This window comes from Oncorhynchus nerka, linkage group LG18 (genome assembly GCF_034236695.1).
Source record: "Oncorhynchus nerka isolate Pitt River linkage group LG18, Oner_Uvic_2.0, whole genome shotgun sequence".
NCBI lineage: Eukaryota > Metazoa > Chordata > Actinopteri > Salmoniformes > Salmonidae > Oncorhynchus > Oncorhynchus nerka.
The window spans coordinates 13,338,088-13,354,956 of record NC_088413.1 but is presented as its reverse complement, the minus strand read 5'-3'; the positions used below and the strand labels follow the sequence as shown (position 1 = coordinate 13,354,956).

The following is a 16,869-nucleotide window of genomic DNA, read 5'->3' as shown; positions in this document are numbered from 1 at the left end:
AGGGAGGAGAGGGGGATGGAGGGAGAGAGAGGAGGAGGGGGATAGAGGGTGGGAGAGAGAGGAGGAGGGGGAGAGAGGGGGGAGAGAGAGAGGGGGGGAGAGGAGTATGTGGATAGAGTGTGAGAGAGAGGAGGAGGGGGATGGAGGGGGAGAGAGGAGGAGGGGGATAGAAGGGGAGAGAGAGAAGAGGAGGGGGAGTATGGGGATAGAGGGTGGAAGAGAGAGGAGGAGGGGATGGAGGGGGATGGAGGGGGAGAGTATGGGGATGGGGGGAGGGAGGGAGGAGTATGGGGATGGGGGAGAGAGAGGAGGAGGGGGAGAGAGAGGAGGAGGGGGGATAGAGGGTGAGAGAGAGGAGTATGGGGATGGAGGGAGAGAGAGGAGGAGGGGGAGAGAGAGGAGGAGGGGGGGGATAGAGGGTGAGAGAGAGCGAGGGATGGAGGGGGACAGGAGGGGGATATAGGGGGAGAGAGAGGAAGAGGTGGATGGAGGGGAGAGAGATGAGGAGGACGGAGGGAGAGAGAGAGGAGGAGAGGGGGAGAGAGAGGAGGGGATGGAGGGGGAGAGAGAGGAGGGGATGGAGGGGGAAGAGAGAGAGAGGCGAGAGAGGAGAGAGGAAGAGGGGGAGAGAGAGGAAGAGGGGGATGGAGGGGGAGAGGGGAAGAGGGGGATGGAGGGGGAGAGAGAGGAAGAGGGGGACGGAGGGGAGAGAGAGGAAGAGGGGGACGGAGGGGAGAGAGAGGAAGAGGGGGATGGAGGGGGAGAGAGAGGAAGAGGGGACGGAGGGGGAGAGAGAGGCGGCATAATAAAACATAGGAAACTTAAAACAAACAGGTGTTGACCTCTGCGTGTGCGTGTGTGTGTGGAGGACACTCACGGCCCAGTTGGGAGCATTCGTTTGAACAGGGCCCATAGGGGAGTAGGGTGTAGATTGACCAGGGCCCATAAGGGAGTAGGGTGTAGTTTGACCAAGGCCAATAGGGGAGTAGGGTGTAGTTTGACCAGGGCCCATAGGGGAGTAGGGTGTAGTTTGACCAGGGCCCATAGGGGAGTAGGGTGTAGTTTGACCAGGGCCCATTGGGGAGTAGGGTGTAGATTGACCAGGGCCCATATGGGAGTAGGGTGTAGTTTGACCAGGGCCCATAGGGGAGTAGGGTGTAGATTGACCAGGGCCCATATGGGAGTAGGGTGTAGTTTGACCAGGGCCCATAGGGGAGTAGGGTGTAGTTTGACCAGGGCCCATATGGGAGTAGGGTGTAGTTTGACCAGGGCCCATAGGGGAGTAGGGTGTAGTTTGACCAGGGCCCATAGGGGAGTAGGGTGTAGTTTGAACAGGTCCCATAGGGGAGTAGGGTGTAGTTTGACCAGGGCCCATAGGGGAGTAGGGTGTAGATTGACCAGGGCCCATAGGGGAGTAGGGTGTAGATTGACCGGGGCCCATAGGGGAGTAGGGTGTAGATTGACCAGGGCCCATAGGGGAGTAGGGTGTAGATTGACCGGGGCCCATAGGGGAGTAGGGTGTAGATTGACCAGGGCCCATAGGGGAGTAGGGTGTAGATTGACCAGGGCCCATAGGGAAGTAGGGTGTAGATTGACCAGGGCCCATAGGGGAGTAGGGTGTAGTTTGACCAGGGCCAATAGGGGAGTAGGGTGTAGTTTGACCAGGGCCCATAGGGGAGTAGGGTGTAGGTTGACCAGGGCCCATAGGGGAGTAGGGTGTAGTTTGGCCAGGGCCAATAGGGGAGTAGGTTGTAGTTTGACCAGGGCCCATAGGGGAGTAGGGTGTAGTTTGAACAGGTCCCATAGGGGAGTAGGGTGTAGTTTGACCAGGGCCCATAGGGGAGTAGGGTGTAGATTGACCAGGGCCCATAGGGGAGTAGGGTGTAGTTTGACCAGGGCCCATAGGGGAGTAGGGTGTAGTTTGAACAGGTCCCATAGGGGAGTAGGGTGTAGATTGACCAGGGCCCATATGGGAGTAGGGTGTAGATTGACCAGGGCCCATAGGGGAGTAGGGTGTAGATTGACCAGGGCCCATAAGGGAGTAGGGTGTAGATTGACCAGGGCCCATAGGGGAGTAGGGTGTAGTTTGACCAGGGCCCATAGGGGAGTAGGGTGTAGTTTGACCAGGGCCCATAGGGGAGTAGGGTGTAGTTTGACCAGGGCCCATAGGGGAGTAGGGTGTAGTTTGACCAGGGCCCATAGGGGAGTAGGGTGTAGTTTGACCAGGGCCCAAAGGGGAGTAGGGTGTAGTTTGACCAGGGCCCATAGGGGTGGATGTCCTTTAGGTGGTAGACCATTCTTGATACACACATATAGTGCACTACTGTTGACCAGGGCCCTATTCCCTATATAGTGCACTACTGTTGACCAGAGCCCTATTCCCTATATTGTGTACTACTGTTGACCAGAGCCCTATTCCCTATATAGTGCACTACTGTTGACCAGAACCCTATTCCCTATATAGTGCACTACTTTAGACAGGGCCCTATTCCCTATATAGTGCACTACTTTAGACAGGGCCCTATTCCCTATATAGTGTACTACTGTTGACCAATTCCCTATTCCCTATATAGTGCACTACTTTAGACCAGGGGCCAATAAGACTTCTAGTCCGAAGTCCAGAGCCCTATTCCTTATATTGTGCCCTATTGTCAGAGGAAATTATAGTTGAAATGATTAATTATGTATACAATTCTTGATTAGAACCATTTATTCTAATACTATTATGTTATGATATGAAAAGTATGAGTTTTTGGTTGAGCTGTTACTGAAAATGTAAGCAGAACGAATTAATTGTCTGTGCCTCCTGGTTAGTTTAAGGAGGAGGGATAAGATAGTTTTTCAGACAGATAAGAATGTTTTGGTTGGATTCCATTAGTGGAGAGAAGTATATCTTCTAGACGGGTTGGAATGTAGTTTTATGAGGGGAGTAAAACTATCTCCAGGACTGAATACTACGCTTTTGTGAGGATGGGAGAGGGAGTGAAACTGATGACGTCATTTTATGTTCTCTTTCTTTAAAATGTAATGTTCTTTGTATTTTGGGGCAGTACTCATCAAGAATAAATGCTGAACTTGTTTTTAAGACTGGTCTCTTGCTAATTCATGCAAATGATAAACTTACAACTTATCATGAATTAGAAATGAGTGCGAATTGAATTGGTTTTGGCAATAAAACATAAAGGAATTTAGAATTCCTCTATCACCTATCTGTGCCGCAGTCGATAGGGGCAGAGAACATATCTTAGCTTTAGTATCTCACTCTACTGTTTCATAACGCGTATCCTGTTTCGGCTGAGCAGGTTTCCAGATGACCTCATAGCACACAGGTGTGTTTATAACTGTGTTACTGGGTAACATAAGAGTTAGTGCTAGAGTGGATGAGGTGAAGGTACGTATAAAATTGGCCCCCTCTTCCGTATATACAGCTCATATCAGCTATTAGTACCAGGATCAGACCGTGGGGTTAGAGGTTAGATGTCATATGACTCACCCAGGAAGAAGGTGAGTACGTAGGGGACTGGCATCAGAGCCCAGACCAGACCCAGGGTAGGGTTGTAGACAGCCTCCGCTATACCCAGGATAAACCCTCCTCCAACCCACGTAGCTATAGGGAGGAGAGGGGGAGGGAAAGGGAGGGAGGGAGGGAGGGAGGGGAGAGGGAGAAAAACACACATAAACATGGGCCAATACATACCAATGCAGTAACACCTACTTCTGAGAGTCCCACTGTAGACGCTCAACTAACTATCAACAAGCTGTCAGTGACAAGTTAACAGATGTTTAGTGGCGTCCAGTAGGCCTGCAGTCGAAAGACATCTGATATTCAACACTTCCCCCAGTGCTCGTAAACAGGTATGCAGTTGACCCATTGGTTGTTGATATTTGTGTAAAAGAATAAACTGATCCTTCATGTCTTTTCTATTTCTATGCTGCAATCTCCCTCCCTCTCTCCTTCCTTCCCTCTTTCCTTCCCTCTTTCCCTCCCTCTTTCCCTCCCTCTTTCCCCCTTTCCCTCCCTCTCTCCCTCTTTCCCTCCCTCTCTCCCTCTTTCCCTCCCTCCCTCTTTCCCTCCCTCTCTCCTTCCCTCCCTTCCACTTTCCCTCCCTCTCTCCTTCCTTCCTTCCCTCCCTCCTCTCCCCTTCCCTCCCTCCCTCCCTTCCCTCCCTTTCCCCCTCCCTCTCCTTCCTTCCTTCCTTCCTTCCTCCCTCCCTCTTTCCCTCCCTCTTTCACGCCCTCTCTCCTTCCCTCCTTCCCTCCCTCCCTCTTTCTCTTCCTCCCTCTTTCTCTTCCTCTTTCCCCCCATCCCACCAATCAGTGTGATGATTCCGACCAGTATATTGAAGAAACTTGTCAGGTTTACGGTAACAGTAAACCCCACTCTGTTTGGGCATGGTCTCTACAAGACCCAATCTGATTGGCTGCTTACCAGTCAGAGTGAAGATCCCCACCAACAGGTTGATGTTGCGTCCGGCGAGCAGCGTGATCTCCATCCCGTCCGACCCTGTACACTTCCTCTCCACCTTCTTGGAGCGCATCGAGGCCCAGATCCCCGTGCCTAGGATCAGCAAGTAGAAGATCGCCATGACGATCAGGCCCGGAACGTTCAGAGACATTTTAACCTTGTTCTCCTTCCTCTTCTCACCGAAGCAAATTATTGTTCAGAGAGAGAGAGAGAGAGAAAGAGAGAGAGAGAAAGAGAAAGAGAGAGAGAGAGAGAGATCTGTAAACAAAGAAAAAAGGACAAAGAAAGACGAAGGTTTCATGCATTGGGATGGGGCTGAGGGAGGGTAAGCACAGGGGGGTGTTGGGATCAGGCTGAGGGAGGGTAACAGAAGGGGGTGTTGGGATGGGCCTGAGGGAGGGTAACAGAGGGGGTGTTGGGATGGGGCTGAGGGAGGGTAACAGAGGGGGTGTTGGGATGGGGCTGAAGGAGGGTAGAGGGGGTGTTGGGATGGGGCTGAGGGAGGGTAAGCAGAGGGGTGTTGGGATGGGGCTGAGGGAGGGTAAGCAGAGGGGTGTTGGGATGGGGCTGAGGGAGGGTAAGCACAGGGGTGTTGGGACGGGGAAGAGGGAGGGTAAGCAGAGGGGGTGTTGGGATGGGGCTGAGGGAGGGTAACAGAGGGGGTGTTGCACAAATAGAACTGACATCTTAACCGAACCACATGACAAAATAGTTGATCGCCGAGGAACATTCACCACGTACATACTGTCAAGCTCAATTACAATAAGCAAACAACTAATAAATAAACAAGGAACTCAACGACAGGAAGCCAGTCCATGATCAGCTGATAAAGGGTCAAGGAGGAGAGGAAGTGGTGAGAAAGAAAGTAAGGATGTAGGAAGAACAAAAATAAAAAGCTATTTACTCTGAAGTCAGGCGCTGACTTGTCATGGAGGGGGAAATGAAGGAGGGAGTGGGGGAAATGAAGGAGGGAGGGAGTGGAGGGGGAAATGAAGGAGGGAGTGGAGGGGGAAATGAAGGAGGGAGTGGAGGGGGGAATGAAGGAGGGAGTGGGGGGAAATGAAGGAGGGAGTGGAGGGGGAATGAAGGAGGGAGTGGAGGGGGGAAATGAAGGAGGGAGTGGAGGGGGAAATGAAGGAGGGAGTGGGGGGTGAAGGAGGGTGGGGGAAATGAAGGAGGGAGTGGAGGGGGAAATGAAGGAGGGAGTGGGGGAAATGAAGGAGGGAGTGGGGGTGAAGGAAGGAGGGAGGGGGGGAAATGAAGGAGGGAGTGGGGGGGCGAAATGAAGGAGGGAGTGGGGGGAAATGAAGGAGGGAGTGGGGGAAATGAAGGAGGGAGTGGGGGGAGGGAGTGGGGGAAATGAAGGAGGGAGTGGGGGAAATGAAGGAGGGAGTGGGGGAAATGAAGGAGGGAGTGGGGGAAAATGAAGGGGGAAATGAAGGAGGGAGGGGGGAAATGAAGGAGGGAGTGGGGGAAATGAAGGAGGGAGTGGGGGAAATGAAGGAGGGAGTGGGGGCGTGAAGGAGGGGGGGGGAGGCATGAAGGAAGGAGTGGGGGCGTGAAGGAGGGAGGGGGGGGCATGAAGGAGGGAGTGGGGGGCGTGAAGGAGGGGGTGGGGAGGCATGAAGGAGGGAGTGGGGGCGTGAAGGAGGGTGGGGGAGGCATGAAGGAAGGAGTGGGGGGGGGCGTGAAGGAGGGAGTGGGGGGCGTGAAGGAGGGAGTGGGGGAGGCATGAAGAAGGAAAGGAGGGAGTGGGGGGCATGAAGGAGGTGAGTGGGGGGGCGTGAAGGAGGAGGGGGGGGCGTGAAGGAGGGAGGTGGGCGTGAAGGAGGGAGTGTGGGGGCGTGAAGGAGGGAGTGTGGGGGCGTGAAGGAGGGAGTGGGGGCGTGAAGGAGGGAGTGGGGCGTGAAGGAGGGAGTGGGGGGAGGATGAAGGAGGTGAGTGGGGGGACGTGAAGGGCCTGGAGTGGGGGCGTGAAGGAGGGAGTGGGGGAGTGGGGGGCGTGAAGGAGGGTGTTGGGGAACGTGTAGAAGGGAGTGGGGGAGAGATGGGCAGGGTCTCACCCGGCAGCGCTGAGCATCGTTGACAAAATGTCCGCCGGCCCCCTCTTCTTCAGGGAACGAGGCCCCCAAGGTTTTACGGACGGAAACCTCGGGAGGTGAGCAAAGACTTGTTGCCATGTACATAGTGTTTTCTGGTGAGTGGTTGATCATGGAGGATTTAACTGGTGGTAGGTCGAAGTGTATTGGTGTGTATAGAGGCCTGTTGTGGTGTTCAGGTAGAAGTGTATTGGTATATATAGAGGCCTGTTGTGGTGTTCAGGTTCAGGTAGAAGTGTATTGGTGTATATAGAGGCCTGTTGTGGTGTTCAGGTTCAGGTAGAAGTGTATAGGTGTATATAGAGGCCTGTTGTGGTGTTCAGGTTCCGGTAGAAGTGTATTGGTGTATATAGATGCCTGTTGTGGTGTTCAGGTAGAAGTGTATTGGTGTGTATAGAGGCCTGTTGTGGTGTTCAGGTAGAAGTGTATTGGTGTATATAGAGGCCTGTTGTGGTGTTCAGGTAGAAGTGTATTGGTGTATATAGAGGCCTGTTGTGGTGTTCAGGTAGAAGTGTATTGGTGTGTATAGAGGCCTGTTGTGGTGTTCAGGATCAGGTAGAAGTGTATTGGTGTGTATAGAGGCCTGTTGTGGTGTTCAGGTAGAAGTGTATTGGTGTGTATAGGGGCCTGTTGTGGTGTTCAGGTAGAAGTGTATTGGTGTATATAGAGGCCTGTTGTGGTGTTCATGTAGAAGTGTATTGGTGTGTATAGAGGCCTGTTGTGGTGTTCAGGTAGAAGTGTATTGGTGTATATAGAGGCCTGTTGTGGTGTTCAGGTTCAGGTAGAAGTGTATTGGTGTGTATAGAGGCCTGTTGTGGTGTTCAGGTAGAAGTGTATTGGTGTATATAGAGGCCTGTTGTGGTGTACAGGTAGAAGTGTATTGGTGTGTATAGAGGCCTGTTGTGGTGTTCAGGTAGAAGTGTATTGGTTTATATAGAGGCCTGTTGTGGTGTTCAGGTAGAAGTGTATTGGTGTATATAGAGGCCTGTTGTGGTGTTCAGGTAGAAGTGTATTGGGTTATATAGAGGCCTGTTGTGGTGTTCAGGTAGAAGTGTATTGGTGTATATAGAGGCCTGTTGTGGTGTTCAGGTTCAGGTCTGTGTGTATACATAGAGGTGTGTAGAGGTATATGGAGACTGTGTGTACATAGAGGTGTATAGAGGTCTATAGAGACTGTGTGTACATAGAGGTGTATAGAGGTCTATAGAGACTGTGTGTATACATAGAGGTGTATAGAGGTCTATAGAGACTCTGTGTATACATAGAGGTGTATAGAGGTCTATAGAGACTCTGTGTATACATAGAGGTGTATAGAGGTCTATAGAGACTGTGTGTAAACATAGAGGTGTATTGTCAGGTGTGTAGAGGTCTATACGTGTTGTGGAAGGGAAGGAGGAGAGGAACCTAGCAAATCTTTGGTCAGGTGAGCGTAGACATGTAGTCTACTGTATGTATAGATAGGAATGTATTGTGGCCGTCCCAGAGAAGAGATGCATTGATTAAAGAACAGGAGGATGGACTGTGGAACAGAAGAGGACGACCACCCTCAGTCTACTGTATGTATAGATAGGAATGTATTGTGGAACAGAAGAGGACGACCTCCCTCAGTCTACTGTATGTATAGATAGGAATGTATTGTGGAACAGAGGAGGACGACCTCCCTCAGTCTACTGTATGTATAGATAGGAATGTATTGTGGAACAGAGGAGGACGACCTCCCTCAGTCTACTGTATGTATAGATAGGAATGTATTGTGGAACAGAGGAGGACGACCTCCCTCAGTCTACTGTATGTATAGATAGGAATGTACTGTGGAACAGAGGAGGACGACCTCATCCAACAACATTTGAAAAACGTTAAGAAAAAGGCAGGAATATATACATCATTTAAAAAATATATATATATCGAAATATCTTTAATTTCTCACTAAATATCTGGTTAAAAACACTGTTTCGCAATAGTCTCTACAGTAGTCACAACAGCACCCTCTATAGGTGAGGGTGGGTTTTCACTGTGCTCTTGCTCCCTCCCACCATAGAAACCTATGGGTACGACTCAGCCCAGGTGAGAATGAACTCAGTCACAACTCTTACATTAGACAGGCTGAAACGGTTTTGCTCGGTTAAATCGATCTTAGCCACTTCTTTGGCTAAACGTTGAGATAACATTACCATCGTCTACTATTGTTACTGTTGGTATGGCTTGTCAATGACATGACAACCTGGTTGAGGGACAATGGAGAAGTTGCATTGGCTGTGTAGGTCAGTGCTCCCCAATGACATTCAGCCACGGGACTCATTGTTTTTCTTCAGCAGATGGTCGTGGGAGGCGGAGCATAATTATAAATAACATGTCCACTGCAAACTGACCGCAACAACCCCAAACAGAGACAACACGACAAAAACAGAATCATTTCAAAACCTTGATGACATGGAGATACGGTGACGTGTCTCTCTATTTACAGTGTGTGTGGGAAGACTTGGGAACAGATTTCCTACAGTCACTCTGAGCTGATAACCTGGTGATTATACCCCTCTGAGCTGATAACCTGGTGATTTACCCCTCTGAGCTGATAACCTGGTGATTTTACCCCTCTGAGCTGATAACCTGGTGATTATACCCGTCTGAGCTGATAACCTGGTGATTGTACCCCTCTGAGCTGATAACCTGGTGATTGTACCCCTCTGAGCTGATAACCTGGTGATGTTACCCCTCTGAGCTGATAACCTGGTGATGTTACCCCTCTGAGCTGATAACCTGGTGATTGTACCCCTCTGAGCTGATAACCTGGTGATTTTACCCCTCTGAGCTGATAACCTGGTGATTTTACCCCTCTGAGCTGATAACCTGGTGATTTTACCCCTCTGAGCTGATAACCTGGTGATTATACCTCTCTGAGCTGATAACCTGGTGATTATACCCCTCTGAGCTGATAACCTGGTGAATTTACCCCTCTGAGCTGATAACCTGGTGATTATACCCCTCTGAGCTGATAACCTGGTGATTATACCCCTCTGAGCTGATAACCTGGTGAATTTACCCCTCTGAGCTGATAACCTGGTGATTATACCCCTCTGAGCTGATAACCTGGTGATTATACCCCTCTGAGCTGATAACCTGGTGAATTTACCCCTCTGAGCTGATAACCTGGTGATTTTACCCCTCTGAGCTGATAACCTGGTGATTTTACCCCTCTGAGCTGATAACCTGGTGATTTTACCCCTCTGAGCTGATAACCTGGTGATTTTACCCCTCTGAGCTGATAACCTGGTGATTTTACCCCTCTGAGCTGATAACCTGGTGATGTTACCCTCTGAGCTGATAACCTGGTGATTTTACCTCTTTGAGCTGATAACCTGGTGATTTTACCCCTCTGAGCTGATAACCTGGTGATTTTACCCCTCTGAGCTGATAACCTGGTGATTTTACCCCTCTGAGCTGATAACCTGGTGATTTTACCCCTCTGAGCTGATAACCTGGTGATTTTACCCCTCTGAGCTGATAACCTGGTGATTTTACCCCTCTGAGCTGATAACCTGGTGATTTACCCTCTGAGCTGATAACCTGGTGATTTTACCCCTCTGAGCTGATAACCTGGTGATGTTACCCCTCTGAGCTGATAACCTGGTGATTTTACCCCTCTGAGCTGATAACCTGGTGATTTTACCCCTCTGAGCTGATAACCTGGTGATTTTACCCTCTGAGCTGATAACCTGGTGATTTTACCCCTCTGAGCTGATAACCTGGTGATTTTACCCCTCTGAGCTGATAACCTGGTGATTTTACCCCTCTGAGCTGATAACCTGGTGATTTTACCCCTCTGAGCTGATAACCTGGTGATTTTACCCCTCTGAGCTGATAACCTGGTGATTTTACCCTCTGAGCTGATAACCTGGTGATTTTACCCCTCTGAGCTGATAACCTGGTGATTTTACCCTCTGAGCTGATAACCTGGTGATTTTACCCTCTGAGCTGATAACCTGGTGATTTTACCCCTCTGAGCTGATAACCTGGTGATTTTACCCCTCTGAGCTGATAACCTGGTGATTTTACCCCTCTGAGCTGATAACCTGGTGATTTTACCCCTCTGAGCTGATAACCTGGTGATTTTACCCCTCTGAGCTGATAACCTGGTGATTTTACCCCTCTGAGCTGATAACCTGGTGATTTTACCCCTCTGAGCTGATAACCTGGTGATTTTACCCCTCTGAGCTGATAACCTGGTGATTTTACCCCTCTGAGCTGATAACCTGGTGATGTTACCCCTCTGAGCTGATAACCTGGTGATTTTACCCCTCTGAGCTGATAACCTGGTGATGTTACCCCTCTGAGCTGATAACCTGGTGATTTTACCCCTCTGAGCTGATAACCTGGTGATTTACCCCTCTGAGCTGATAACCTGGTGATTTTACCCCTCTGAGCTGATAACCTGGTGATGTTACCCCTCTGAGCTGATAACCTGGTGATTTTACCCCTCTGAGCTGATAACCTGGTGATGTTACCCCTCTGAGCTGATAACCTGGTGATTTTACCCCTCTGAGCTGATAACCTGGTGATTTTACCCCTCTGAGCTGATAACCTGGTGATTTTACCCCTCTGAGCTGATAACCTGGTGATTTTACCCCTCTGAGCTGATAACCTGGTGATGTTACCCCTCTGAGCTGATAACCTGGTGATGTTACCCCTCTGAGCTGATAACCTGGTGATGTTACCCCTCTGAGCTGATAACCTGGTGATGTTACCCCTCTGAGCTGATAACCTGGTGATTTTACCCCTCTGAGCTGATAACCTGGTGATTTTACCCCTCTGAGCTGATAACCTGGTGATTTTACCCCTCTGAGCTGATAACCTGGTGATGTTACCCCTCTGAGCTGATAACCTGGTGATGTTACCCCTCTGAGCTGATAACCTGGTGATGTTACCCCTCTGAGCTGATAACCTGGTGATGTTACCCCTCTGAGCTGATAACCTGGTGATTTTACCCCTCTGAGCTGATAACCTGGTGATTATACCCCTCTGAGCTGATAACCTGGTGATTTTACCCTTTTATGTGCAACAACAAAAAACTAAAACAAAAATGAGGGGGACTGGGGGAGATGAGGGGGACTAACTGTAGGGGAGATGAGGGGGGGACTGGGGAGAGATGAGGGGGACTGGGGGAGATGAGGGGGACTGGGGAGATGATGGGGGGACTGGGGAGATGAGGGGGACTGGGGGAGATGAGGGGGGACTGGGGCTGAGGGGGAGGGGAGATGAGGGGGGACTGGGGCTGATAGGGGGGATGAGGGGGGGGACTGGGGCTGTAGGGGAGATGAGGGGGACTGGGGCTGTAGGGGAGATGAGGGGGGACTGGGGCTGTAGGGGAGATGAGGGGGGGACTGGGGCTGTAGGGGAGATGAGGGGGGGACTGGGGCTGTAGGGGAGATGAGGGGGGACTGGGGCTGTAGGGGAGATGAGGGGGGGACTGGGGCTGTAGGGGAGATGAGGGGGGACTGGGGCTGTAGGGGAGATGAGGGGGGGGGACTGGGACTGTAGGGGAAATGAGGGGGAACTGGGGCTGTAGGGGAGATGAGGGGGGGGACTGGGGCTGTAGGGGAGATGAGGTGGGGGCCTGGGGCTGTAGGGGAGATGAGGGGGGATTGGGGCTGTAGGGGAGATGAGGGGGGCTGGGACTGTAGGGGAAATGAGGGGGGGGCTGCGGCTGTAGGGGAGATGAGGGGGGACTGGGGCTGTAGGGGAGATGAGGGGGCTGGGACTGTAGGGGAAATGAGGGGGGGGGCTGTAGGGGAGATGGGGGGCTGGGGCTGTAGGGGAGATGAGGGGGGACTGGGGCTGTAGGGGAGATGAGGGGGGACTGGGGCTGTAGGGGAGATTTATCTCTCTTTCTCTCCCTCTCTCTTTCTTTCTCTCTCTGCCCTCCCCCCTTCCTCTCACTCTCTCTCTCTCTGTTGAATAAAGTCAAGTGTCTCTTCACACTGCATACTCAATACACGGCTAAAGTACACACAGGGAGTTTAATCTAGCTTTGTTCACCCAAAAACACATTAGCTAGTTAGCTGTTGAGATACAGTACAACAAGCACTTCAGTAGTGAGTCTTGGAGTCAAACTACATACCACAATCTATATGTGGTATTGTTGTTGGAACCCCTGTTAGGAGTTCTTCCAGAACACACAGGGAGGCAGGCGGGTTGGGAAGGGAGGGAGGGAGGAGGGAGGGAGGGAGGGAGGGAGGGGGAGGGAGGGAAGGGAGGGAGGGAGGGGGAGGGGGAGGGAGGGGGGGAGGGAGGGAGGGAGGGAGGGGAAGGGAAGGGAGGGAGGAAGGGAGGGAGGAGTAGGGAGGGGAGGGAGGAGGGAGGGAGGGGAGGGAAGGGAGGGAGGAGGGAAGAGGAGGGAAGGGAGGGAGGAGGGAAGGGAGGGAGTAGGGAGGGAGTAGGGAGGGGAGGGGGAGGAGGGAAGGGAGGGAGGAGGGAAGGGAGGGAGTAGGGAAGGTAGATGGAGGGAGGAGGGAAGGGAGGGAGGAGGGAAGGGAGATGGAGGGAGGGAGGGAGGAGGAGGGAAGGGAGGGACTAGGGAAGGGAGATGGAGGGAGGGAGGGAGGGAGTAGGGAAGGGAGGAGGGGGAAGGGAGGGGGAGGGAGGGAGGGAGGGAGGGAAGGGAGGGAGGAGGGAAGGGAGGGAGGGAAGAGAGGGGGGGGAGGGTGGGAGGGAGGGAGGGGAAGGGAGGGAGGGAGGGAGAGGGAAGGGAGGGAGGGGGAGGGAGGGAGAGGGAAGGAGGGGAGGAGGGAGGGAAGGGAGGGAGGGAGGGAGGGAGGGAGGAGGGGGAGGGAGGGAAGGGAGGGAGGGAGGGAGGGGAGGAGGGAAGGGAGGGAGGGAGAAGGGTTGGGAAGGGAGGGAGGAGGGAGGGAGGGAGGCAGGAGGGTTGGGAAGGGAGGGAGGAGGGAAGGGAGGGAGGGAGGGGAGGGAGGGAGGATAGGGGAGGGGGAGGGAGGAAGGGAAGGGAGGGAGGGAGGGAGGGAGGGAGGGAGAAGGGAAGGGAGGGAGGGGGAGGGGAGGAGGGAAGAGGGAGGGGAAGGGAGGGAGGAGAGGAGGGAGGGAGGGAGGGAGGGAGGGAGGGAGGAGAAGGGAGGGAGGGAGGGAAGGGTTGGGAAGGGAGGGAGGAGGGAGGGAAGGGAGGGAGGGAGGAGGAAGGGGGAGGGAAGGAGGAGGAGGAGGGAGGAAGGGAGGGAGGGAGGGAGGGGAAGGGAAGGGAGGGAGGGAGAGGGGAGGGAGGGGGAGGGAGGCAGGATTGGGAGGGAGGGAGGAGGGAAGGGAGGGAGGAGGGAGGGAGGGAGGGAAGGGAGGGGAGGGAAGGGAAGGGAGGGAGGGGGAAGGGAGGGAGGGGGAGGAGGGAGGAGGGAGGAGGGAGGAGGGAGGGAGGGAGGGAGGAGGGAAGGGAAGGGAGGGAGGAGGGAGGGAGGGAAGGGAGGGAGGAGGGAAGGGAGGGGAGGAGGGAAGGGAGGGAGGCAGGAGGGTTGGGAAGGGAGGGAGGAGGGAAGGGAGGGATGGAGGAGGGAGGGAGGGAGGGAAGGGAGGGAGGGAGGGAGGGAGGGAGGGAGGGAGGGAGGGAGGAGAAGGGGGAAGGGAGGGAGGAGGGAAGGGAGGGAGGGAGGGAAGGGAGGGAGGGAGGGAGAAGGGAAGGGAGGGAGAAGGGAAGGGAGGGGAGGGAAGGAGGAGAGGGAGGGAGGGAGAGAGGGAGGAGGGAGGGAGGCAGGAGGGTTGGGAAGGGAGGGAGGAGGAGGGAGGGAAGGGAGGGGAGGCAGGAGGGTTGGGAGGGAGGGAGGGAGGGAGGGAGGGAAGGGAGGGAGGCAGAAGGGAAGGGAGGGAGTAGGGAAGGGAGGGAGGGAGGGAGGAGGGAAGGGAGGGAGGGAGGGAGGGAGGGAGGGGAGGGAGGCAGAAGGGAAGGGAGGGAGGAGGGAAGGGAGGGAGGGAGGAGGGAAGGGAGGGAGGGTAGGGAAGGGAGGGAGTAGGGAAGGGAGGGAGAGGGAGGGAGGGAGTAGGGAAGGAGGGAGTAGGGAAGGGAGGGAGGAGGGAAGGGAGGGAGTAGGGAGGGAGGGAAGGGAGGGAGGAGGGAGGAGGGAAGGGAGGGAGGAGGGAGGGAGGGAGGGAGTAGGGTAGGGAGGGAGGAGGGAAGGGAGGGAAGGGAGGAGGGAAGGGAGATGTAGGGAAGGGAGGGAGTAGGGAAGGGAGGGAGGGAGGGAGGAGGGAAGGGAGGGAGGAGGGAAGGGAGATGGAGGGAGGGAGGGGAGTAGGGAAGTGAGTGAGGGAGGAGGGAAGGGAGGGAGGAGGGAAGGGAGGGAGTAAGGAAGGGAGGGGGAGGGAGGGAGGGAGTAGGGAAGGGAGGGAGGAGGGAAGGGAGGGGGAGGGAGTAGGGAAGGGAGGGAGGGAGGAGGGAAGGGAAGGGAGGGAGGAGGGAAGGGAGATGGAGGGAGGGAGGGAGGGAGTAGGGAAGGGAGGGAGGGAGGAGGGAAGGGAGATGGGAGTAGGGAAGGGAGGGAGGAGGGAGGGAGGAGGGAATGGAGGGAGGAGGGAAGGGAGGGAGGAGGGAAGGGAGATGGAGGGAGGGAGGAGGGAAGGGAGGAGGGAAGGGAGATGGAGGGAGGGAGGTAAGGGAGGGAGATTAATCTTAAAGTAATTATCAATCCCAGGACTCCTGTTCAGATCTGTCATATTTACAACCAGTGTCAATCTGAATGGATGGATTATGTTTCTATCTGTCTTCACACTAGAGGGATATGTGAGGAGACGTTCTGTCGGTGGGTAGAAGGAGTGGTGGAGAAGGTGAGCTACAATCCCAGTATTATACGGCTGGACCACAACTGCAGCCAATCAAATTCAATACAAGGTATTCATGAAACCATTTTCACATCAGCAGATGTCACTTAGTGCTGTACAGAAACCCAGCCTACAACCCTAAACAGCAAGTAATGCAGAAGAAACCTCCCCCTCTCTCTCTCTCTCTCTCTAATCCTCTCTTTCTCTAATCCTCTCTCTCTCTGTCTCTTTCTTTCTTTCTGAATGTAGTGTTGATTCAGTAGACATGACTAGAGGGTCCGGCTGTGGAGCAGATTTCCCAGCTCTCACTGTGTTCTAGCGACCAGGTATAGAGGGCAAGGCTCCACTCCAGGAATCTGCTACGGTACCTCCTACCTCCAAAACCAGTGTCACCCTCTGTCAAAAAAAGGGAGGCGTTTCTCTTGGTTTTTTAATGGTTAGGACGGTGGCTTGCCGATACATGTAGCCGACACTGTCTCACCTGGTTCTAGTAGAGACAGGGGTCTTCGACCTCTGACCTCTACCCTTGAACTCTAGTCTCTGTCTCCGACCCTTTACCTGCCCTCTCTCGTCAGGACAGGTATAAGCCAACTCTGGCTCTGCTAACAAACCACTTCCTTGACTGGCACTTAGGTCTACACACATCACTTAGGTCTACACACATCACTTAGGTCTACACACATCACTTAGGTCTACACACATTACGTAGGTCTACACACATCACTTAGGTCTACACACATCACTTAGGTCTACACACATCACTTAGGTCTACACACATCACTTAGGTCTACACACATCACTTAGGTCTACACACATCACTTAGGTCTACACACATCACGTAGGTCTACACACATCACGTAGGTCTACACACATCACGTAGGTCTACACACATCACTTAGGTCTACACACATCACTTAGGTCTACACACATCACTTAGGTCTACACATATCACTTAGGTGACTCACAAAAGCTTTTAATTTAATTCCTTTACAAGAACAGAACACACATACAAACACACACTCACCTCAGCCGCAGGATGCTGATTCATACCTAGATATTGTTTATTAACTAATTCATTGTCAATGTGGAAGGTGCATAGAATTTTCCAGAATCATTAACCTCACATGCCATTTCCCCTTCCATCTGAACAAGACCTTTAAACAAAACCTACATATCAGACTCTTTGGAGTGGTTTCCTGAAACACAGATGAATCCAAGTCCTGGACTCAAGACCTTTAAACAAAACCTACATATCAGACTCTTTGTAGTGGTTTCCTGAAACACAGATGAATCCAAGTCCTGGACTCAAGACCTTTAAACAAAACCTACATATCAGACTCTTTGGAGTGGTTTCCTGAAACACAGATGAATCCAAGTTCTGGACTCAAAAGCGTTATATATTTTTCCGATACAGATTCTCCATTGAGTGTCCAGAACTAGGATGAATCTGTGTCTGGGAAACTGGCCCGTTATCTAGTTACTTCACAGTCATCA

The 16,869-nt window shown here is 53.0% G+C and overlaps 1 protein-coding gene across 1 annotated transcript in view; it reads right to left on the bottom strand.

Moving 5' to 3' along the window:
* The window catches only part of LOC115118610 (high affinity choline transporter 1-like), a 68,412-nt gene that overhangs the window by 39,938 nt on the left and 11,605 nt on the right, over window positions 1-16,869 (bottom strand). Inside the window, exons 2-3 of the mRNA XM_065003526.1 lie at window positions 4,430-4,637; window positions 3,494-3,607 (exon numbers count right to left, since the gene is read on the bottom strand). Of these exons, the coding sequence (XP_064859598.1) occupies window positions 3,494-3,607; window positions 4,430-4,616 (301 nt within the window). The 5' untranslated portion in view covers window positions 4,617-4,637. The remainder of the gene's footprint in view (window positions 1-3,493; window positions 3,608-4,429; window positions 4,638-16,869) is intronic.